Here is a 23,600-nt window from a genome sequence, read left to right as displayed (position 1 = left end):
CTCTTCCCCCCCCCCCCACTCTCTCTTCCCCCCCCCCCCACTCTCTCTTCCCCCCCCCCCCACTCTCTCTTCCCCCCCCCCCCACTCTCTCTTCCCCCCCCCCCCCCCACTCTCTCTTCCCCCCCCCCCCCCCACTCTCTCTTCCCCCCCCCCACTCTCTCTTCCCCCCCCCCCACTCTCTCTTCCCCCCCCCCCCCACTCTCTCTTCCCCCCCCCCCCACTCTCTCTTCCCCCCCCCCCACTCTCTCTTCCCCCCCCCCCCACTCTCTCTCCTCCCCCCCCCCCACTCTCTCTCCTCCCCCCCCCCCACTCTCTCTCCTCCCCCCCCCCCCACTCTCTCTCCTCCCCCCCCCCCACTCTCTCTCCTCCCCCCCCCCCCACTCTCTCTCCTCCCCCCCCCCCACTCTCTCTCCTCCCCCCCCCCCAATCTCTCTCCTCCCCCCCCCCACTCTCTCTCCTCCCCCCCCCCACTCTCTCTCCTCCCCCCCCCCCACTCTCTCTCCTCCCCCCCCCCCACTCTCTCTCCTCCCCCCCCCCCACTCTCTCTCCTCCCCCCCCCCCACTCTCTCTCCTCCCCCCCCCCCACTCTCTCTCCTCCCCCCCCCCCACTCTCTCTCCTCCCCCCCCCCCACTCTCTCTCCTCCCCCCCCCCCACTCTCTCTCCTCCCCCCCCCCCCCACTCTCTCTCCTCCCCCCCCCCCCACTCTCTCTCCTCCCCCCCCCCCCACTCTCTCTCCTCCCCCCCCCCCCACTCTCTCTCCTCCCCCCCCCCCACTCTCTCTCCTCCCCCCCCCCCACTCTCTCTCCTCCCCCCCCCCCACTCTCTCTCCTCCCCCCCCCCCACTCTCTCTCCTCCCCCCCCCCCACTCTCTCTCCTCCCCCCCCCCCACTCTCTCTCCTCCCCCCCCCCACTCTCTCTCCTCCCCCCCCCCCACTCTCTCTCCTCCCCCCCCCCCACTCTCTCTCCTCCCCCCCCCACTCTCTCCCCATAGTTAACTATGATGGGCAATAAATGCCAGACTTGCCAGAGACATCCTGAGAATGTAATTAAAAAAAAGATATTTGAAGTTGACCCTGTCATTGAAATAGGATTTACAGGATTTTCACTTTTGTTTTTTGAAAAGGATGTCCAGAATAAGATTCGCGAATCATTGCGAGGAGTGGGTGATGAGTTTATGACGTGTGGAATTGCAGCAACAGCCAAGGTAATGAGCTCTGCTGTTGTATGTGTAAATATGATATGAAAGGATTTGTATTCTGGTTTTGAGCTCTAAAGTTCTATATGATATATATAAGAATAGGAGTTGGCCATTCAACTTGTCAAGCCTTTTCTGACATTGTTAGTTCATGGCTGATCTGTACCTCAATTCCATTTGCGTGCCTTTTCTCCATATACCTTAATACCATTACCTAACAGAAATCTATTTCTCAGTCTTGAGTATTGGTTGAGGGATAAATGTTGGCCAGGACACTGTTGGGGGAGCTTCACTACTCTTGAAATAGTGCCATGGGATCTATCCAAAAGGGCAGATGAAACCTCACTTCAATGTCTTGCCTAGAACAGAGCATCTCCGACAGTGCATCACTCACTTCTCAATCCAAGTTCAGAATCAGTGAATTGTATAACCAGGACTGTGATAGGGCTTTAAAACAGAAGAGGTGGTAAGGATTCAGATGAATGAGATTTAGAAACCTGAAAGGAAAAGTTGAGACAATAGAACAGTGTACTGACTTGGGTAAAGACGCGCTGAGTGGCACAGGAAGGGACAGAGTTTAATGGTAAATAGTGCATCAATGAATAAGATCCATGCAAAGAATAGTAATAAAAAAATAAAATTAAAGGCTTTATCTGTATGCATGAAGCATTTACAATAAGATAGATGGATAAGTGGCATAAATGGTTTACATCTAATCACCATTACGGAGACGTGGTTACAAGATGCCCAAGTTGGAAAATAAATATTCCAGGGTACACAACATTTCAAAAAGCTGGCAAAATAGAAAAGGAGGAGTAACCCTGATAGTTAAGGATGACAAAGGCAGTAGTGAGAGAGAATCTTGGCTCAGAAGATCAGGAAGTAGAATCAGTATGGGTAGAGATTAGGATTAACAAGGATCAGAAAATGCTGGTGTGTGTAGTTTATAGCTCTCTAACTGTAGTTATACCATCTTCTTAAAAACTGGATCATTCAAATTGGCAAAGGTGGTTTGGAAGAGGAGTTTGTAGAATGCTTTTGTGACAGTTTCCTGAAACAGTACATTGTGGAACCAACTCGGGATAAAGCAATTTTAGATCTAGTATTGTGCAATGAGGCAGGGTTAATTAGTAATCTCAGCAAAAGATCTGGTGGGAAGAAGTGGTCACACTGTAACTGATTCTGTGTTAAGTTTGAAAGCGACTTACTCCAGTCCCAAACAAGAATCTTATCTATGTAATTGGCTTTAAGTTTGAGGGGAGAGCTGGTTAAGGTTGATTGGATAAATAGACTAAAAGGTATGATAAATAAACAGTTAAAACGTTTAAAGAAACCATTCGAAATGTTTGATTAAAAAATATTCCATTAAAAAACAACTCCCCAAGAAAGATCTATCCATGGTTTACTAGGGAAGTTAAGGATAGAATTATATTAAAAGAAGAGGCTTATAATGTGGCAAAGAATAGTCGTAAATCTGAGGATTGGGACTGTTTTAGAAACCAGCAAAAGGTCACCAAAAAGTTGATGAGCAAAAAAAAAAGAATGACAGTAAGCTAGCCAGGGATATAAAACAGATTGTAAGAGCTTTTACAAGTATATAAAAAGTAAACGTTGGCCCCTTCGAAGCAGAGACAGGAGAAATCATCATGGGGAATGAGGAAATGGCAGAGGAATTGAACAAATATTTTGTGTAAGCCTTCACAGTAAAAGACACCAATAACATACCAGAAATGGAGGGTAACCAAGGGGCTAATGAGAGTGAGGAACCCTAAGGTAGTTAGTACCAGCAGAGAAAAAGTATTGGAGAAATTTAAGGGACTAAAAGCTGACAAACCTCAGGTCCTGATGGCCTTCATCCAAGGGTTCTAAAAGGGGTAGCTGCAAAGATAGTGGATGTGTTGGTCATGGTTTCCAAGATTCCCTAGATCCTAGAACGGTTCCAGCGTTAGCAAATGTAACACTGCTATTCAAGAAAGGAGGGAGAGAGAAAACCGGGAACTACGGGCTTGACATCAGTTGTCAGGAAAATGCTGGAATCTATTATTCAAGTATCTTAACGACGTACTTAGGAAATCATAGTATGATCAGACACAGTCAACATGGTTTTATGAAAGGGAACTCATGTTTGACAAATTTATTAGTTTTTTGAAGATATATGTAGTATAGGAGATAAAGGGGAACCAGTAGGTTTAGAGTGCTTGGCTTTCCAAAAGGCATTCGATAAGGTGCAACACAAAAGGTTAATATGCAAGATAAAGGCTCATGGAGTAGGGGTAATATATTAGCATGAATAGAGGATTGGTTAACGGACAAGAAGCAGAGAGTAGGGATAAACAGGGCATTTTCAAGTTGGCAGGCTGTGACTGGTGGAGTGCCGCAAGGATCAGTGCTGGGGCCTCAGCTATTTACAATCTATATTAATGTCTGAGACAAAGAGACTGAGAGAGCACTGTATCCAATTTTGCTGACAATGCAAAGCTAGGTGGGAATATAAGCTGTGAGGAGGCCACAAAGAGATGTAGACAGGCTATGTGAGTGGGCAACAAGGTGGCAGATGCAGTATAATGTGGGGAAGTGTGAGGAGCACAAAGTTAGCATGCAGATACAGCAATCAATTAAGAAGGCAAATGGCATGTTGGCCTTTATTGCAAGAGGATTGGAGTACAAAAATAAGGAAGTCTTGCTACATTTGTACAGGGTTTTGGTGAGATTACACCTGGAGTACTGTGTGCAATTTTGATCTCCAGATTTAAGGAACGATATACTTGCATTGGAGGCAGTACAGCAATAGTTCACTAGATTAGTTCCTGGGGTGAGAGGGTTGTCCTATGAGAGGCTGAGTAAATTGGGCCTATAATATATGGAGTTTAGAAGAGGTGAACTCGTTGAAACATAAAATATCCTGAAGGAGATTGATAGGGTAGACACAGAAGTAGTTTCCCCTGGTTGTGGAATCCAGAACACGAGGGCACAGTCTCAGGATAAAGGGCTGATCATTTAGGACTGAGTTGAGAAGAAATTTCTTCTTTCGAGGGTTGTGAATCTTTGGAATTCTCTATCCCAGAGGGTTGTGGATGCTCCATCGTTAAGTATATTTAAGGCTGGGATAGACAGATTTTTGATTTCTCGGAATCAAGGGATATGGGGAGCAGACAGGAAAGTGGAATTGAGGCCAAGGATCAGCCTGGATCATACTGAATGGTGGAGCAGGCTCGAGGGGCCGTATGGTCTACTCCTCCTATTTCTTATGATCTTGCGTTATCTTAGGGAGACAACACGGCTGAGCTAGGTTTTGGAGTGGTCAAACAAGGTGATGCTGAGATGGGAGTTTCATCCTAGATTATGCGTTCAAGTCTCTGGAGTAGGGCTTGAACTCATGACCTTCTGACTTGAAGGCCAAATAGGTTGTGCTGGTATTGTGGAATGTTGAGATGAAATAAGTTGAAGGGACTTTTTATCTGAGACTGGTGTTTATTTATCCAAACACATGAAGTCGGATTGATATTCTATAGTTGTCTGCTTCAAGGAAGGAAGTGTCCAGCTTTCAGTAGTTTAAATGAAGAAACAAAAACAAGTATTATTGGTATGTTAATTCTGCGAGTTCAATTATTTATGTTAACTATTTTCATCCCACCCCTCCCCACAACTTTTCCCTGACAAAATGTAGGAACTTCTTCCTCCTGATATCCAGGCTCAGTTTGGTGCCAGCAGGGAGCTGATCCGAAACATTTACAACAGCTTCCATAAGCTAAGGGACCGGGCAGAGCGAATGGCATGCAGGTCTGCCGAGAATGCCACTGATCTCCTGCTATTTGGGAAGGAGTTGAGGCAAGTGTTGAGACTTTTCCGTAATGCGAGTTCAGTTCTATTACTGTCTTCTCGCCTGATACTGTAACCTGTCTCTGGATTTTCAGCAATTTTTTGTTTTAAACTTGCCCTTGTCTCACACTCCTGCCCTGTGCCTGTACTTTTCCTCTTTTTGTGAGCCCCTGCAGGTCTGGCTGGCCGTGGGAGAGAAGCAATGCTTTATTTTTAATCCTGGCACCCCAGTCATAGGGAGTAGAAACAGGCCCTTCGGCCCATCGTCTCTGTGCCGGCCATCAAGCACCTATCTGTTCTAATCCCATTTTCCAGCACTTGGCCCGTAGCCTGGTATGCTATGGCGTTTGAAGTGCTCATCTAAATACTTCAATGTTGAGGGTTCCTGCCTCTATCACCCCTTCAGGCAGTGTTCCAGATTCCAACCACCCTCAGGGTGAAAATATTTTTCCTCAAATCCCCTCTAAACCTCCTGCCCCTTACTTAGAGTCTATGTCCCCTGGTTATTGATCCCTCCGCTAAGGGAAAAAGTTTCTTCCTATCTACCTGATCTATGCCCCTCCATAATTTTGTATACTTCAATCAGGTCCCCCCTCAGCCTTCTCTGCTCTAAGGAAACAACCCTAGCCTGTCCAGTCTCTCTTCATAGCTGAAATGCTCAAGCCAGGCAACATCCTGGTGAATCTCCTGCACCCTCTCCAGTGCAATCACATCCTTCCTATAGTGTGGCGACCAGAACTGTACACAGTACTCCAGCTGCGGCCTAACTAGCGTTTTATACAGCTCCATCATAACCTCCCAGCTCTTATATTCTATGCCTCGGCTAATAAAGGCAAGTATCCCATATGTCTTCCTAACCACCTTATCTATCTACCTGTACTACTGCCTTCGACGATCTATGGACAAGTACACCAAGGTCCCTCTGAACCTCTGTACTTCCTAGGGTCCTACCATCCATTGTATATACCCTTGCCTTGTTAGTCCTCCCAAAATGCATCACCTCACACTTCTCAGGATTAAATTACATTTGCCACTGCACCGCCCATCTTACCAGCCCATATATATCATCCTGTAATCTAAGGCTTTCCTCCTCACTGTTTATGACACCAATTTTCGTGTCATCTGCGAACTTACTGATCATACCTCCTATATTCACGTCTAAATCAATAATGTACACTACAAACAGCAAGGGTCCCAGCACCGATCCCTGTGGTACACCACTGGTCACAGGCTTCCAATTGCAAAAGCAGCCCTCAACCATCACCTCCTGCCACTAAGCCAATTTTGGATCCAATTTGCAAAATAGCCCTGGATCCCATGGGCTCTTACCTTCTTGACCAATCTCCCATGTGGGACCTTATCAAAAGCCTTACTGAAGTCCATGTAGACTACATCTACTGCTTTACCCTCATCTACACACCTAGTCACCTCGAAAAATTCAATCAAGATATGTTTGACATGATCTCCTGCTGACAAAGCCATGCTGACTATCCTTGATTAATCCCTGCCTCTCCAAGTGGGGATTAATTCTGTCCCTCAGATTTTTTTCCAATAATTTCCCTGCCACTGATCGACTCACTGGCCTGTAATTACCTTGTTTATACCTACTCCCCTTCTTGAATAATGGTATCACATTCGCTATCCTCCAGTCTTCTGGCACCTCTCCTGTGACCAGAGAGGATTTGCAACTTTGTGTCATAGCCTCTGCAATCTTCTCCCTTGCCTCACATAGCCTGGGATACATCTCATCTGGGACTGGAGATTTATCCACTTTTAAGCCCGCTAAAACCGCTAATACTTCCTCCCTTTCAATGCTATTTTGTTCAAGTATATCACAATCCCCCTCCCTGATCTCTACACCTGCACTGTCCTTCCCCATAGTGAACACAGATGAAAAGTAATCATTCAAAACCTCACCTACATCCTCCGGTTCCATGCACAGATTTCCACTTTGGTCCCTAATGGGTCCTACTCTTTCCCTGGTTATTCTCTTGCCCTTAATATACTTATAAAGTGCTTTGGGATATTCCTTTATCTTGCCCGCCAGTCTTTTTTCATGCCCCCTCTTCGCTCTCCTAATTATTTTTTTAAGTACCCCTCTACACTTTCTATACCCCTCTAGGGCCTCTGCTGTTTTCAGCCCTCTGAAACTGCCATAAGCCTCCTTTTTTTTTTTCCTTATCCAATCCTCTATATCCCTTGACATCCAGGGTTCCCTGGACTTGTTGGTCCTACCCTTCACCTTTAGGGGTACATGTTGGCCCTGAACTCTCTCTCTTTCCTTTTTGAATGATTCCCACTGGTCTGATGTAGACTTTCCTACAAGTAGTTGCTCCCAGTCTACTTTGGCCAGATGCTGTTTTATCATATTGAAATCGGCCTTCCCCAATTCCCTCATCTCAGAGAGTTCTCTGTGTTGCTTTCTCTTTCTGTCTATCTCTCTGTTTATCTTTACCCCCCTCTCACCCTGCGTGTGTACACTCATTTCTATTGCAGGGTTAATCTGGGATGGGTACTGTTACACCTTCTGCTCTTGCCAAAGAGCACAGCTGAGCACAAGTTTGACACCTGCTGCACTGTGTTTTCTCAAAGCTGAGTAGAGGTGTGTGACCTACCTGTGTTTGGAGGGAGGGAAGATTTGAGCTTGGGTGTCTGGTGACGGATCATGGAGGACATGGAGCAACCCAGCCCCCTCAATTGCAAGACTGGTCAGACAATGAAGAAAGAAAAATGTGCTGAAGAAAATGGAGTCAACTTTCTTGGGATGAACCAACGGTTGGGGGATGCAAATTGCATGGTTTGCAGAAAGCGAACCCTTGAAAACTTACTGGGGGTGGTCTTGCACAATAGAAGCTTGTTCTTTGTTCTACCTTTGGAAGCTATTGCCCCAGCTGGGTTTTAGAGGGCTACATCATAAGCTGTGATTGCCATTGCCTATTACTTGAGGAGGGAAACCGTCCCAGTCAAACTCACAAAAATTGTGCTCAGTGAAGGATTGAGCAGGGGTTCAGAGGCCAGAACAGTGATTGATTGTGGCAGCACATCATGCCAAGAAAAAGCAGGCCGTAGAAGGGGAAAGAATAGAAAGAACATTTCGTGCCAGGCAATGTGATTGGAAACAGCTGCAGTTTGCTTATTTTCACTAGAGTGGGTTTATGGAGAGCTTTAAGTTGCAGGGTCAGCGACTGAACGAGGCTGAAAATAGCAACCACTTCCATTCCCCAGGAGAAGCTCGGGGGCCATCCTGAAGTGAGCAGAGAAATGGTTCTGACACAGCACAGGAAGGAAATGTTTGTGGAACTCAGATCTCCTGCAGAATGAGTGGTCTAATTGAAGCCAAGGAAAAAATGGGACTGAGTGTACTGCTTTTAAGTGGCAAACAAGGTCCAATTATCTTAACGCTTAACCTACGTTTACCACTATTAAAATAACACAGAACTTGGATGTTTTAAGCTCCTTTCACAACCTCAGGATGTCCCAAAATGCTTTAAAGCCAATGAAGTACTTTGGAAGTGTAGTCACTGTTAAATACACAAACAATTTACCACAAGTTCATGGCCTATTTTGAAAATCATAGCCCTAACCAATTTCTACCTTTCTAAAAGATATTCATTCTCGCGATATGGGTCTTACTGGCAAGCCTGGCACCTAGTTGTCTTTGATGTGGTGGTGGTGAGGCGCTGCCTTGAACCACTGCGGTCTGTGGTGAAGGTGCTCTCTAAAGTGCAGTTCGGGAGTGAGTTCCAGCATTTTGACCTGGTAGTCTATCACAGAGGTCTTAGATGACAGCATGGGGAAGAGACTGGACAAGTTGTTAATCCTGGATGAGCTGACAAAGGCAGTCAAGTCCTTCGAGACGAGTAAAACTCCCGGAAGCGATGGCTTACCGGTTGAGTTGTATTCGGCCCTGTGGGACTGGGTCGGCCCGGACTTGCTGGAAGTATACGAGAGTATGCTCCTGGCCGGCAGAATGGCAGAATCTATGAGGAAAGGCATCATCACCCTCGTCTACAAGCGGAAGGGGGAGAGGGCAGAAATCAGAAATTGGCGGCCCATTTCACTACTTAATGTTGACTACAAGATTCTGTCCAAAGTCATAGCCACTCAAGTCAAGTCTGCTCTGGAGTTGGTGATTCACCCTGATCAGACCTGCACTGTACCCGGCAGGAAGATCTCTGATAGTCTCGCGCTACTCAGGGATACGATCACCTGTGTACGGGACAGGAGGGTGGACACCTGCCTCATCAGCCTGGACCAAGAGAAGGCTTTTTACAGGATATCGCACACCTACATGATGGATGTGCTCTTCAAAATGGGGTTTGGGGAGGAAATCTGCATTTGGATCAAACTGCTCTACACAAACATCAGTAGCGCAGTCTCAATCAATTGGTGGGAATCAGAAAGTTTGCCGATCCAATCTGGAGTCAGACAGGGCTGTCCTCCCTCCCCTGTCCAGTTCGTTTGCTGTATTGAACCCTTTGCTGAGTCTATTAGGAAGGATGCGGGCATAAGAGGGGTGACAATCACAGGCAGTGGAGGCACTCAGGTTAAAACCTCCCTGTACATGGATGACGTCGCCGTCTTCTGCTCGGATCCGCTGTCTGTTTGCAGACTGATGAGCATCTGCGACCAGTTCGAACTGGCCTCGAGCCAAAGTTAACCACGGCAAGAGCGAGGCCATGTTCTTTGGGAACTGGGCTGACCGGTCCTTGGTCTGACCTGACGGTGAAGGGGACTATCTGAAGGTGTTGGGGATATGGTTCGGAGGGGCTGGAGCATGCACCAAAACCTGGAAGGAGCGAGTATCCAGGATACACCATAAGCTGAGCATGTGGGATCACCGATCTCTTTCCATTGTGGGTAAGAACCTGGTCGTCAGATGCGAGGCGCTCACGTTGTTGCTGTACGTGGCGCAGGTCTGGCCCATACCCCACTCCTGTGCCTTGGCGGTCACCCGATCCATTTTCCGCTTCATAAGGGGATCCAAAATGGACCGGGTCCGGAGGGACACGATGTTCAAGCCCCTTGATAAGGGCAGGAAAAATGTACCCAACGCCGCCCTCATCCTGATGACCACCTTTGTGTGCGGCTGCATCAAGCTGTGCGTAGACCCCCAGTACGGAAACACCAAGTGTCACTACGTGCTGAGGTTCTATCTGTCCCCAGTGTTGCGAAGGATGGGTCTGGTCACATTGCCGCGGAACGCTCCATGCAGTTGGTCCGTGCCGTACCACCTATCCTTCGTGGAGCAGTTTCTACGGAAAAACACCTTTGACCACCGATCCATCAGGCAGTGGTCTGCACGGAATATCCTCAAAGCCCTACGGGAAAAGGAGATGGTGGATCCGGTCGGATGGTTCCCGGAGCAGACTGCCAAAGTCATTTGGCGGAATGCCTCATCACCAGAACTTTCGAACAAGTACCAAGATATAGCTAGGCTGGTGGCGAGAAGAGCCCTCCCTGTCAGATCCTTCCTGCACGCCCGGAGTCTCGCACCCTCTGCACAATGCCCTCGAGGTGGCTGTGGTGGGGAAGAGACGGTTGCCCACCTCATTCTGGAATGTGTCTTTGCAAAGCAGGTGTGGAAAGAGACGCAGTGGTTTTTGTCGAGGTTCATCCCAAGCAGCTCTGTAACACAGGAGTCTGTGCTCAACGGGCTGTTCCCAGGGACGCACACCGAGATAAACATCAACTGCTGCTGGAGGACTATCAATTTGGTGAAAGACAGCCTTTGGTCTGCCCGAAACTTGCTGGTCTTCCAGCGCGAAGAGTTGTCCACAACTGAATGTTGCAGACTGGCACATTCCAAGGTCCAGGACTACGTGCTGAGGGACGCGCTAAAGCTAGGGGCAGCCGCGGCAAAGGCTCAATGGGGAGAGACCACTATGTAAGGTCCCCCCCACCAAGGTGAACTGAGGGGCTGGATCCATGGAAAACCCCTCGAACTGTAGCCAGAAAATTTTTGTTTGTTGTAAAATGTACATGGCATGTAAAATGAAATGGAAGGGTTGTGAGGCAACTCATTCCTGTATTGAAGGAAACTGATCTGCTTTGCACTCTGTATTGTTTGACTTTGTGCTTTTTGGAACTGTTTTGTAATGTATTTTTTTTTACAGTTTTTTTTATGAGTAAAGTATATTTTGGAAATTAAAAAAAAAAGCAATTTGACCTGGTAGTGATAAAGGAATGTGGCTGATCATATATCCAAGTCAGGAGGGTGTGTGACTTGGAGGTGGTGTTTTTCTAATGTGTTTCTCAGATCTCAATTGTTTAAGTTTTGTTTCTGCGACACCCCACCCCTTCTCTATCTCAGTACCCTAGGTTCCGACACAACACTGGTTCCATCATGGGCATCAGCAGCAAGCAACTCGTGGGGTACCCTGAAGCAAGCCCTTAAAGGGTTATCTGTGGAGTTTGCATTACTCGCTGATAAAGCTGCACAGCAGGCAAGTCCAAAAGCTAAACACTGCCGTATGTCACTGGGCCACTAAGCATGAATATCTGGCATTTATATAGTGCCTTTTACGATCAAAAGACATCCCAAAGCACTTTACAGCCATTGAAGTACTTTTGAAGTGATATAATATTTAAAAAATAATGGCAATTAGTGCGCAGCAAGGTCTCTCAAACAACAGTGTTATAATTACCAGATAATCTGTTCTTTTAGTGATGTTGGTTGAAAGTTAAATATTGGCCAGGACACAGAGGAGAACACCCCTGCTGCTTTTGGAACAGTGCCATGACATCTTTTGCATCCATCTGAGAGGGCAAATGAGGTCTTGGTTTAAGGTCTTATCCGAAAGATGGCACCTTTGACAGTGCAGCATTCCCTCAGTACTGCACTGGGAGTGTCAACCTAGATTTTGTCCTCGAGTCTCATGAATGAAACCCATAATCTTCTGAATCCGAGGCAAGGATGCTACCCACTGAGTCACGGCTAATACTGTTAGTACCAGCAATTGCAGAATGCTATTGCATCCATGTATTTGGGAAATTGTACCTCCGGGTCAGTAACAGTTGACTGGAGGTGCATTGACTGGATTGAGTGCATCTGCACTATACCAAGCTTCTGGTGTGACTTTCTACATAACATTAGAGGGCGATTGTGGCCAAATTAAGAGTGACATAGGACCATGATGACAAATCAGTCATGGGTGATGAGTAGATCAGAGACACAGAAGAAGGGACCAATGCACTTTAATTGGAATGCAGCAACATGTCACAGTTTTTAAGTTAGCTTCCATTCTTTGAACAGGGTAAGCGAGAAGAGGAGGAAGTGGTGGAAAAACTCAACCTTTTCCTGGATTTATTGCAGTCCTACAAGGTCAGTGCTACCATTGTGAATTGCATTTGAAGCATGTCCGAGCTGCTTTCCCAATGGGTCAGCCAGCACCTGGAAATGGAAGATGGGTTTTTGTTTCAGATGTAACCCTTAGAGTTCTGATGACTGAATACTCCTGGACTGAGCAATTGTATTTTCAGCACATTTTTAATTTAGTTTTACCATGGTGCTACTCCTCCTTCCAAGCAGGTAGGCTAGTCTGGCCTGGCCTGGTCTATTGACTGCAGAGGGTCCCCCATTCCACTACTCTAGTCAGCATTGGTGACCAATTGACCAGCTGGCAGGAAGGAATTGATGCAGGATGAGACAGAATGGATATTGTTTAATTTTTCAGTCAGTTTTGGGAATACAGTATTAATTTTAGAGATGCATTAATCTCCCAAATTGGAGCTGAATTGCCTGTGTTTGGGTGTCTCATTTTCAGGACTTGTGTGAGCGTCATGAGAAGGGCGTCCTTCATGAGCACCAGCGAGCGTTGCAGAAGTACAGCTCCATGAAACGTCAGATGATGAGCGTAACAGTGCAGAGCAAGGAGCAGATATCTGTGGAACAATTGGAGTCACGGATTGTACAGGTGCTCTGCTCTTCTGTTTCATGTTTGCTGCTCGAGTCAAGTCTGGTTTAAAGAAGTTGAGTGTAGGATTCCAATATCTTGTCAAAATTGCCTTTTCCTTATTTGGGGACCTAGACAGTGTCTATTAGCTGGCTCTTGGACTAAGGATGGACCCCCAACAGAAATTAGAGGTATTGGTTAGGCAGAGAAACTGATTGAAGTGTGTGGATGAATTGATGATTTAATGATTGATGGATGTTGTGAGCGCAGATGGTGTGTAATGGGAAGCAATTTGAATGTAGAGTGGAATTCTGAGTCCAAGCCTGCCCTTTATATCAAGAGAGCGATCAAAAGCAGCTCTTGTCATGGGTGTTGAAGCATGCAGGTTCAGGGCTCCTCCAAGGAAATAACTCATTATTGGGGTTTTAAAACGAAGACAACTTGCATTTGTATAGTGCTTTTAACATAGTAAAATGTCCCAAGGTGTTTCACAGGAGCATAATCAAGCAAGCAAACCACAAGGGGGCAGAGGTAGGTTTAAAGGAGCATATTAAACCAGGAGAGAGAATGAACAGTGGAGAAGTTTAGGGAAGGAGTTCCAGACCTTGAGGCCTAGGTAGCTGGAGGCACGTCTGCCAATGGTGCAACGACTATAATTGGGGATATGCAAGAGGTCAGAATTGGAGGAGTGCAGAGATCTTGGAGAGTTTTAGGGCAGGTGGAGGTTCCAGAGTTGGGGAGGGACAAGGCCATGGAAGGATTTGAGCACAGGGATGAAAAGTTTAAAATTGAGGCATTTCTGGACCAGGACCAACATAGGTCTATTAAAAGAGTGTGGGGAAAGGTGGGGTTGGGGACACAATGTGGAATTTTGAGGACCTGAGAAAGAACATGTTAAATTGAGACATTTTAAGGGAGGGGTTTGATTATTTAGGAAATATTGGAAATACTAAGCAGGATCACACCCTTTGTACTAATCCTTGAGTAATGGTGGGGTGTAAGGTTTGTGAGCCTTGAGCTCACAACCCCCATTTGTGGCCTTTCTGTGGAGAACTGGCCTTTGCTAAGCCATAAATACTTGAAAAAGTAGCCTGGAGTTGGAGATGCCATAAAGATGGTGGCCTCCCATCAGAGTGGCAATAATCTGGTAAATCATGTGTGTGGAGCCAGGTGGAACCTTCTCTCCAGGATAGAGTCCTATTGTAGTCTCTGTTCCTTTTCCAATTAATGTCTTCAACCGAGATCTCATATTTCAGCAAGAGAATACAATCCTGACCATGGAGCTCCGGAACTATTTCTCGTTGTTTTGCCTGCACCAGGAGACTCAACTCATCCACATCTACCTGCATATCACCTCCCATATACTGACTGCCTTCGTTGATTCCCAGATCCAAGGGCATCGAGAGGTATGGCTAGATCTGCAGTTGTGGCTATTTTTAAAAATTCTAATCCCTCTTCCCTGAGGGCTCCTGTCTCCTCACAGGATTAATGTTCTGTGTGCACCACCTGCCGTCTGGTACTGGGCCCAAATGACCATTCAAGTGCAAGCCTAAGACAATTTGGCTGCTCAACTGCATGAGGCATCACTGCTGAGTCTGATCCTTTCCGCACACATTTGCTAACGCTTGTCTGTTCCCTCAATTGATCAGGTGGCTGGTGGCCCTGGAGGTTTTAATTTCACCATAACATTTAGTGTTATGGAATATTGCAGTAATTTGAATCTCCTTCGATGTCATTTTGAACTATTGGTTAAATTGGTAGTTACTGGCTTTTGATTTGGTTTTTCTTTTCCTGCTACAGATGTGTGAAGTGTGGAATGACTTGAAACCGAAGCTGGGAGGCCTTCTGCCCAATGGAATGCCATCACCCCCTCTGTCCCCAGGGAATTGGCAGAGCCCAACCTCCTTTTTTCCCACAATGAATTGAGATGTTTCTGAAATTCTGATGGACAAGGATGAAGATTTTTTTTTTTGTTCCTCCTCAAAACATAGAATTGTTCCCTACAAAAGGGAGTTATCCACAGTATATGGTTTAAAATTGGCTACCAAAGCCTCGGTTACACAAACTTAGTGATTGGAAGGTCAGCCTTTTGGAGCTGGACCACCTGCTCCTACGTGTGCAGTGTTATTGAGCCCTATTGAAATGAGCCTTTCCCCCTCTGTTAATCTGTTGCAGTGTAGATTTATCGCCAAGGTTTGATGTAATTGGGAGCATGACTGCATTGAAGCACTTGGTCAATTTTCTTAGTTTAGTTTAAGAAAATATTTAGAGTGGTCCTCGTGAATTATCCACAGTGCATTGGTGGAGGTGGGGAACAGCTCTGGGGGAAATTCCCCATCTCAAAAGTGTGCATGGAATCCAGATTACCTTGAGCTGCTGTGTACTAATCTACTTCCTGTTAACTGTCTGCAGGTTGTCCATCAATGAGCAGTGATTATATCTTGGATGTTGCTCCTTTTCCTGCTGGGAGCAGATATGTTATTCTCTAGTTTGACCTGCTTTGAGCGACGGTGCTGGTTAATTGTGATGACCTTTTGAGACGTGGTTCTAATTCTGGGGCGGTTGGGGGTGAAAACCAAGTGGCACTTGATTTTGTAAACCTGATGGGGCAGTCAGAGGTTCAATTCTTGGGACTGTGGCGAGGCAGAACCAGTCCCATTGTTCACTTTTTTTTTAACCAGTTCATTCTATCCCTTTCTCCTCCCCTCAAACCAATAGATAAAGCTGAGGGTTCTGATTAGAGATGCCTTTAGCTTTGGGTTTGCTTGAAGTTGATAGGAGCCTGGTTTTAAAACTGACTGGGATTTGGAGATCCTGCTCTCAATTGCAATCTCTACAGCCTGGAGTGTTCACTTGGACTCTGAGCCAACATGGATTTAAAGATGTATTGGTAACCGCACCGGATGTGGACTTGTACTGACTTTGGTGTAAATGCACTTAATAATGTTGTTTTTTATTGAAACATTCCATTGCATTAACTTTCGAACTGCACATGTTTAAAGAATTTTATGAAGGTGCAAAAAAAGTCTCTAATCATGTTTGTGAGCAAAGTTATGGCATGTGGTTGAAGTGTGACATTTAGCTTAATTTCTTCCTCCTCTAATTGCAAGAAGGTTCCACACTGTAGTGTTAAGATTAAATTGTTGGTTGCAGATTATGTATAATTGAATTGTGCCCCTTGCCAAATGGAAATTGTTTTTTTTTTTGAAACTCTATGGATTTCCACTTCAGTGCTGTGAGCTGGGCACTCCGCTTTTAAACAGTCACAGACCTGAAATACTTTTAGACCCTGCTTAGGGTTTTGGACAGAGGCTGATGCTCTGGTCTCTCGCACGACGGGAAATTCCAATGTATACCCTTTTCTTTAAGGTTTTGGGAATTTTCGTTAGGAATTGACCACTTCCTTGCAGAAACCCATTTGTTTTATTTTAACAATCTGAAATAATTTGAAGGATTTTTAAAATTGGGATACCCTGGTGTATAAATATAAGAACAAAGTGTTGGAAATACAGGTTTGTCAACATTTTTGAGAATAGACCTTTAGACCAAATCTGGAAATAATTCACCTGAAATGTTAACCAGTCTCCATAGATCACTGTATTTTGACCATTTGAAATGCAATAGCTGACAAGGGGCTATGTTAGCTACAGTGTAGCACATTCAGAACTGTTCACAAGCTAATAACTCGCTGGAGTGACCTAAATCATGAGACATTTTCATGTAGATCATCATTGTCCCCTCGACTCTGGGCTTTGTAAAAACAGATTCCCCTCCTGCCATATTGTAAACTGTCTCTATCTCGTGTTTTCTACTCTTTTTTTTTAAGCTGTTGCTGAAATTCCAAGGGTTTTTTTTGACAGGAGCGGGCAAATTGGCAAGTGAGCAGATCTTGGTGTTGGGTGAGTGTTATTGGTGAAGAGCCCTTGAGGGTAGAAGTAGAAGGTTGATCTTGTGGAAACTTTTTTTTAGTCTTGAACTGGTTTGGAATCGGGTCCAACCTGTGATCTCCAAATTTCCCCCAATGTGGAGGGGAAAAGTTAACCAGCCCTCTAAGTTAGCCATGGATTAGGAGGCAAGTGTCTTTGTCACTGAACTTGAGGGAGACGTGGGCCGTCTTTATATAAAACCTGGTAATTATTGCTACTGGCGCTATCGTTCACAGCAAGAATACATTAGACTTCAGTATTTTCACGAAGTATGTGAATCTTACTGTTAAATGTGTCTGTGGGGAAGGAGTTAAGGGTTGGGTGAAAGATAGTTCTTTGCTGTAAAGTGCTTTGTAATGTCCTGACGTTGTGGAAGGCACTACAGAAATGGGTTTTTTTCTTTTCCTCCCTCTTCCTCACACTCCCTCAACATCACCCCCTCTTCTCTTTCCCCCCCCCTCCACCCCCCCACCTTCAGTTCATGGAAAGACGTCACCTTGTCCTTGCGTGGTGTAGTGCACCAGAGATATACTTGCAGCAGATTCTTGTTCTAGATATAAAGTAAGAGGCTTTTCTGCTATCCAGAATGTTGGTGTGTCGGTTCTATTCTGTTCTCTTCCCACTTAGTTCCTGAAATTCCCTCCTCCTCACCCTTGCTATGGGTAATAGCCCAGCCCTTGGCAGGAAATTGAGAGGCGGCAGCAGGAGTTGTCGTCTTCGGGCTCCTTTTCATTTTCTCCAATCCTAAACAAAGGGCTTGACAGTTAAATGATTTAACTATCGACCATTGAACCATACAAGTGCCCAGCAGAAGTGTTTCCCCAGTGACTTTAATGATCATTGTATAGGCTGTGGTATTATGTGCAGTGGGTTTATCCCATAATCCTACAGTATCTGCTGGCTGAAAGTGACCTCCCCAGTCCTCTCCCGATGTAGCTGTGTCCAGCTGCCCATTTTGAAAAGGGCAGCATGTTGTCAGAGGTGGCATGTTCACTCATGGGGTGGGGGGGGTTACTTTTTATTTACAAAAGCAGGGAAATTCTGTTAGTTTTGTTGCACCGTATCAAAGTCCTGTTTATAACTACTTAAAAAAAAGTCCCCTTGCACTATATTTTGAAGAGTAGTGAAGTTCTGGAAAAAATTCTATTGCTCAATCAGCATCACTTTTCATTTAAAAAAAAAATCTGGTCATTATCTCATTGTTTGTGGGATCTTGCTGTGCACAATTTGGCTGCCACATTACTTACATTACAACAATCACTACACTTCAAAAAAAAAATAAAAAATACTTTCCCCATAAAGCGCTTTGGAACATCTAGCAGTCGTGAAAGTGTTCTCTACAAATGCAAGTCGTTTTACATGGGAGGCCAAAAAAACCCAGTGAATGTTTCTGACGCGGAAGAGCTGAACTGCAGACACCTTTAGCAACTTTCATTGCCCAGTTGTGATTGTGTTGCTGACTGAAAGTTCGGCATGGGCACGAGGGTTAATTGGCATGTTAAACGTTAACCCACAGAAAGCTCCTCCGGCGAATAGTAACGTTTTACTTTTTTTTTGTACTTTGCCATTTCTTGATTGTGAAGGAGTCTGGAATGCTGACCTTTCATCGTCTATTGTTTGTGCATTTCCACCCAGAGGTGGCTGGATGGCTTTGAGATTGTGCAGTGATCCTTTCATCACCAAATCAGTGGCTGCTCTGAGCAAGGAGTAAACATCCCACTTTAGAGGAAACTGGTGGGAGGTTCCAGGAATACTTTTTTTTTTGTTTTCCTTGAATATAATTGCTTGCAGAGCCCTGAGATAGGGAGATGCTTCTGTCCCCTCACCTAATGTGAGTTTAAAACCCCCAATTGAAATATCAGTTTTGTGTGAGACAAAGTCTGTTAATCAGAGTGTAGATTGGCACCCTGTGTCAGACAATGAATTGGAGGTGGGGCAGAACTCTCAGTAAACATTTTTATAGCAAAGTCTGTTTACTCAGAGGGGTCTATTTAAATAATGCATTAAAGCAAACAATCTACAGAGTCTATTTAAAGAGTCTGTATGACCTAGAGAAAATAACTCTTGACCAAAACTGCAGCAATGTCTCCCAATAAAAGCAGTGCTTTCTCCAGCAAAATGCAGCAAGTGGAGGATAGTTACATAGTGCAAACTGTGTGTAAAAGCAGTCATTTGCAATGTAATCTCCAGGTGTGATTGATGGGGGAATTACCCAATCATCTCTCTTCTGATCAGGAATAGTGATGTCACTATATCCTGTTAATCGGGAGACTCCAAGATAAGATTCTACAATGGCCTTACATCTGTGGGCAATATGCCGCTCTTCCTGGGACTGAGTGGTACCAATTGTCCTTTCATCTCTGGGACCTTTGTTCAAGTCCAGTCCAGTTTGCCTGCACGACCTCTGTCCCATTTTCTGGACAAAACTTGAATGAGGCTTCCCCAATCTAATTTTACAATCAATTTCATAGCAGAAACTATATCTAACTTGGCATTAGAAATTTATCAACCTCACTTGAGAGGACCCAGAATTGGGTGTTTGAAGAAATGTCAACCTTCCACTGGAGCAACCAGGGATTATTTTTTCAAGTCGAGGTTAACATCTCTCGTTGAGCAGGGAGACCCTCATTTTGCAGCTGACACCTGACTACGGAGTGCTTGACATTGTTCCCAGGTGAATGTACCGAACCGCACCCCCCCAAAAATAAACTTGCTCATGAGTTTTCTCATTTGTGAATTGGGAAAAAAAGTGGCTGTTTTAAGTAGCATGGAGAGCTAAGCTCGTATTAAACGAAAAAATGCTTTATAGAGGGTGATCTCGGATGGAAGAATTCAGATTTATCAAAGAAAATCTGTTAATTGGGTTACTTATGATGGCAGGTATAAGACCCTGCCATGTGTTTTCTGAACAATGTGCTCCTGTTTATAATTTTTCAAAATCATTTTATCGTATGGCATTTGATCTCCCAGTCAGGCTGACTCTCCATGGGTTGGGAGCTGTAACTGGTTTCCTCCCCATGTTTTTTTTTACAGTCAGTTGCTGTCTTTTTTTTTTAAAGAAGCAATGAACATTTTTTGGGGGTGGGGCAGGAAGAAGAGAGTGGTGGTGCAGGAAATTGTTTTCGTTGGAAATGTTTATAGGTAAGGATGTTGAAGTTTAAATGGCTCTTATTAATCTGGGGAGTTAAGTCTTGATCATCTACGTTGTATAATACTTTGGCTTATAAGCTTATACTATCTCTGCTTGATCGGTTGGAGGGGGTTTAATATTTGACGCACTTTACTGAATAACATTTATGTTAATCTTTTCAAATTTGCAGAATCTGAAGCAAACTGGTTTGATATATATTATATATGGCGTATAGCATGTGTCTACCATAAATTATATAAATTCCTCTGGAATGGTGTGTCTGTTTTAAGCACCTGAACATTCAAAAATTCAATTTTTTTAACCTCAGTTGTTAAATTGATTTAAGTGAGAACAGCCCTGATTACAACATAATTGCATCTGTCCCATGAACTTAATGGAGCATTGTTTTTGTACTGTTTAAAAGAAAACCTGATTTTAAACTGAACAACACAGAACAGATGCTAATGTTTCTTTTCTTTGTGCTCTGCATAAGAGAGGATCTTGGAAATGCTGGTGATGAAGTGGGTTGAAAGGATTTTTCCTGAGATGGGGCTGATGGGATTTTTGAAGGGGAAAGGTGAATGTTCCAGTTAACATAGGGGTGGGGTAAGAGGAGGTGGGAGCCATTGGTAAGAGGAACTTTGAGAAGGTGGGTGTGAAACTGCAATGATCCCTGGATTAGATGAGGTGGGAAAGAAGGGGCTTGGGAGCACTGGGAGGAAGCTGCAAAGCCACCATCTCATCCATGGAAACGAAAAAACCCAGAATGGAGTCATGCTTGGTGTTTGAGGGTGGAAGAGTTGACAGTAAAAGGTTTAAGGAAGTATTTGTTATTTTTCGGAATAAGTGCCTGAAGTGGACCTTCCCCTTTGAGATGATCCTGAAGTGAAAGGTGCTTTTCGCTGGTAATAGTAGGCAGCCAATCAGTGAGACCTTGAACCAGAGCCCCTGAAAAATGCAAAGATTGGCGGAGGAGGAATCACATTGGGTTTGGGGAAGTGGGAGGAGTCTGTTTGGGGTCTTGAGCAAGTGGCTTTCTCACTACAAAAATTGGGAATGTTTCTTCCAGGGTACCAGCAGCCACTGGGGTGAATTTTAGAGGCTCCCCCACCACTCGTAACAGTTTCAAAATGTTCACAAATATCAACAACTTGCATTTATATAGTGTCTTTAATGTCCCAAGGTATTTCACAGGAATTTTATCAAATACAATTTGACCCTAATCTGCATAAGGATATATTAGGACAGGTGACCAAAAACTTGGTCAAAGAGGTGGGTTTTAAGGAGCATCCTAAAGGAGGAAAAAGAGGTTTAAGGAGGGAATCCGAAAGCTTGGCGTCTAGGCACCGAAAGGCATTTCTGTCAATGGTGAGGTGATGAAAATTAGGGATATGCAAGAGGCCAGAATTGGAGGAGCTTAGATCTTGGATTGTAGGGCTGGAGTAGGATGCAAAGGGACTGATGTCTTAGTTCTGAACACCTGATCGGAACTTTAGCTTGTGGTATCTCAGCAAATAATCTGCAAGCAGCAGAGAAGCATCCTTAAATAGCATTTAAATTGCAACCAGAAACAGCGTTTTATAATTGGGGAAGATAAATGTCAAAATTAATCCCTGACCAAAAAAAGAATCCCTATAACTACAGGAGTTTACGCAGCGTGTTAAGATCCGGAATACACGGCAGAAAAGGGTGGTGGAATCATATTCAGTAGTAACTTTGAAAAGGGAATTGGATAAATAATTGAAAGAAAAGTTTGCAGAGCTGGGTTATGGGGAAAGAGCAGGGGATTGGGACTAATTGGCCAGCTCTTTCAAATGACAGCACATCCATTCGATGAGCTTTGTGTAGTCTTGCTGTTTGTATGCAAAGGAGAATGTTTGGAATTAGGGAGATTGCCCTCCAGATCTAATGTATTACAATATGACAGATGGTGTTCATTCTAATCCAACTCTCCAACCCTTTTGTGAAGGAACAGTGGAAATAATAAAGCCCACGGTGAGATATTCTGCCTTCAGTATCCAGCATCACTGCACCTTTTTATTTTTTGTACACTCAAAATAATTTCTCCCAGATTTTTCTAATGCACCACAAGAAGGGAGTGGGAATTCTGATCTGTTTTGCACCCCCTGCCCCCAATGCAGCTGCAAGTTTGAACTGATATGAGCTGCTGTTTTGTAATTTAACATCAACAATGCTTCAAAGTGTGGAATATGATTATATACAAAGACCTTGCAGTCTCCATATCCCTCATTATCTGTCGTGAGGACAGACGGATGTTGGGCTGTGGATCCAGAGGCTCGTAGCTCTCCAGTACTACTTCCAACTTGTTAATCGTGCCTTCTGGACAGCAGCAGTCTTTGGACTAATCTACCACAGCAGACATCGCTCCCATGCCTGATCCTTATACTTCCCAGCAGCACTCTAGGTTTTCTCCCCTTTTTTCAGGTAGGATTAGCCCCTGTAGCTATGGCAATGAGAGCACCTGGCTCTTCACTGACCAGGCTCCCAAAACTGCAAGCATATGTCTAGGACATGGTTATTCTGTGTTGGAGGTGGGGGAAAGTCCTGACCAGGATTGTCAGTGGAGTGATGGGAGGGAGATTCCAGTTGCAAACCCAAGTCCCCTGCCTCTTCTCCACAAGTTGCTGTTTCGACCCTGTGTGCCAGAGTGTGGTCAAAACTTTAATCTTTTCTGTTTTCCTTCCCCTTACTGTATGTTGCCTAGCCCATTCACTCTAAGAGCGAGAGTGCAGAGATATTAGGCTAGGGTGTGCACACTCCTCATCCTCTCCCCCATTCCTCCCTCCCTGCTTACTGGATTTATTTCTCTTCTGTGAAAAGCACAGCTATAAATACATGTTGGGAGTTGGAAACCAACCCTGGTCTCCTTTCTGAGGAAATGAACCAGCACTTGTGGTCAGTGAAATAGTTTTTATTCTAATTTTTGAAATTCTGCCACCCACCTCATCCCCTGCCCTCAGTCAGTGATCAGTTGGGGGAGGGATGAATAAGATTTGAAGTTTAATGCAGGAGGGGCCAACTTGTGCAAAGACTTGGCACAGTTTGAAAAGAATAAAGATGATTGCTGGCATTGGGTCTCGAGTCAGATTGTTGACAAATAGCTGGTGTTGTGCACCATCTAGTGGGAAATTCCAGAACATATTGTCTTTGTGGAGGGAACAAGCGGAGAAAATGTACCTACCGCTTTGGGAGTTTCCTCCTTTTTGAAAACAAAAATCGGTGTTATTAAAAAAAAAAGAAAATTTGATTGTGACCATGAGTACACATCACAGTTTTTAAAAAAACAAGATATTTTGTATTACAGCAACTGGATCATTCAATTTACATGGAATTCGAACTCATCAAATGAACAACATCCAGTAATAAGTCTCCCCCACGCCCCCCCCACCCCCAACCAAATCTGTCCATGCTTTAAGCTGCTCAGGTTCCACAGTGTTACGTGTAAATACCCAGAAACTGAGAGAAAAAAGGCTGGTATCCTGGAAGATCAATGATAAACTCCTCATTCATCAGCATGAAGTAAACTCCACTATATTGTACTAATGTAAAATACTACAGGTGGTGGAAGTGTGAAATAAAAACAGAAAATGCTGAAAGTACTCAGCAGGTCTGC

At 44.8% G+C, this 23,600-nt stretch overlaps 1 protein-coding gene across 3 annotated transcripts in view; it reads left to right on the top strand.

Moving 5' to 3' along the window:
- Positions 1-20,498, top strand: part of snx8a (sorting nexin 8a) — a 52,782-nt gene extending 32,284 nt beyond the window's left edge. For all 3 annotated transcript variants that reach the window (XM_068055927.1, XM_068055929.1, XM_068055928.1), the window contains exons 6-12: positions 1,125-1,205; positions 4,864-5,024; positions 11,329-11,461; positions 12,271-12,339; positions 12,782-12,931; positions 14,167-14,316; positions 14,711-20,498. In XM_068055927.1, the coding sequence (XP_067912028.1) occupies positions 1,125-1,205; positions 4,864-5,024; positions 11,329-11,461; positions 12,271-12,339; positions 12,782-12,931; positions 14,167-14,316; positions 14,711-14,836 (870 nt within the window). In that variant the 3' untranslated portion in view covers positions 14,837-20,498. The remainder of the gene's footprint in view (positions 1-1,124; positions 1,206-4,863; positions 5,025-11,328; positions 11,462-12,270; positions 12,340-12,781; positions 12,932-14,166; positions 14,317-14,710) is intronic.
- Positions 20,499-23,600: the final 3,102 nt, after the last annotated feature.

This window comes from Heterodontus francisci, chromosome 24, assembly GCF_036365525.1.
Source record: "Heterodontus francisci isolate sHetFra1 chromosome 24, sHetFra1.hap1, whole genome shotgun sequence".
Lineage (NCBI taxonomy): Eukaryota > Metazoa > Chordata > Chondrichthyes > Heterodontiformes > Heterodontidae > Heterodontus > Heterodontus francisci.
This window is presented reverse-complemented; position numbering and strand designations above follow the sequence as displayed.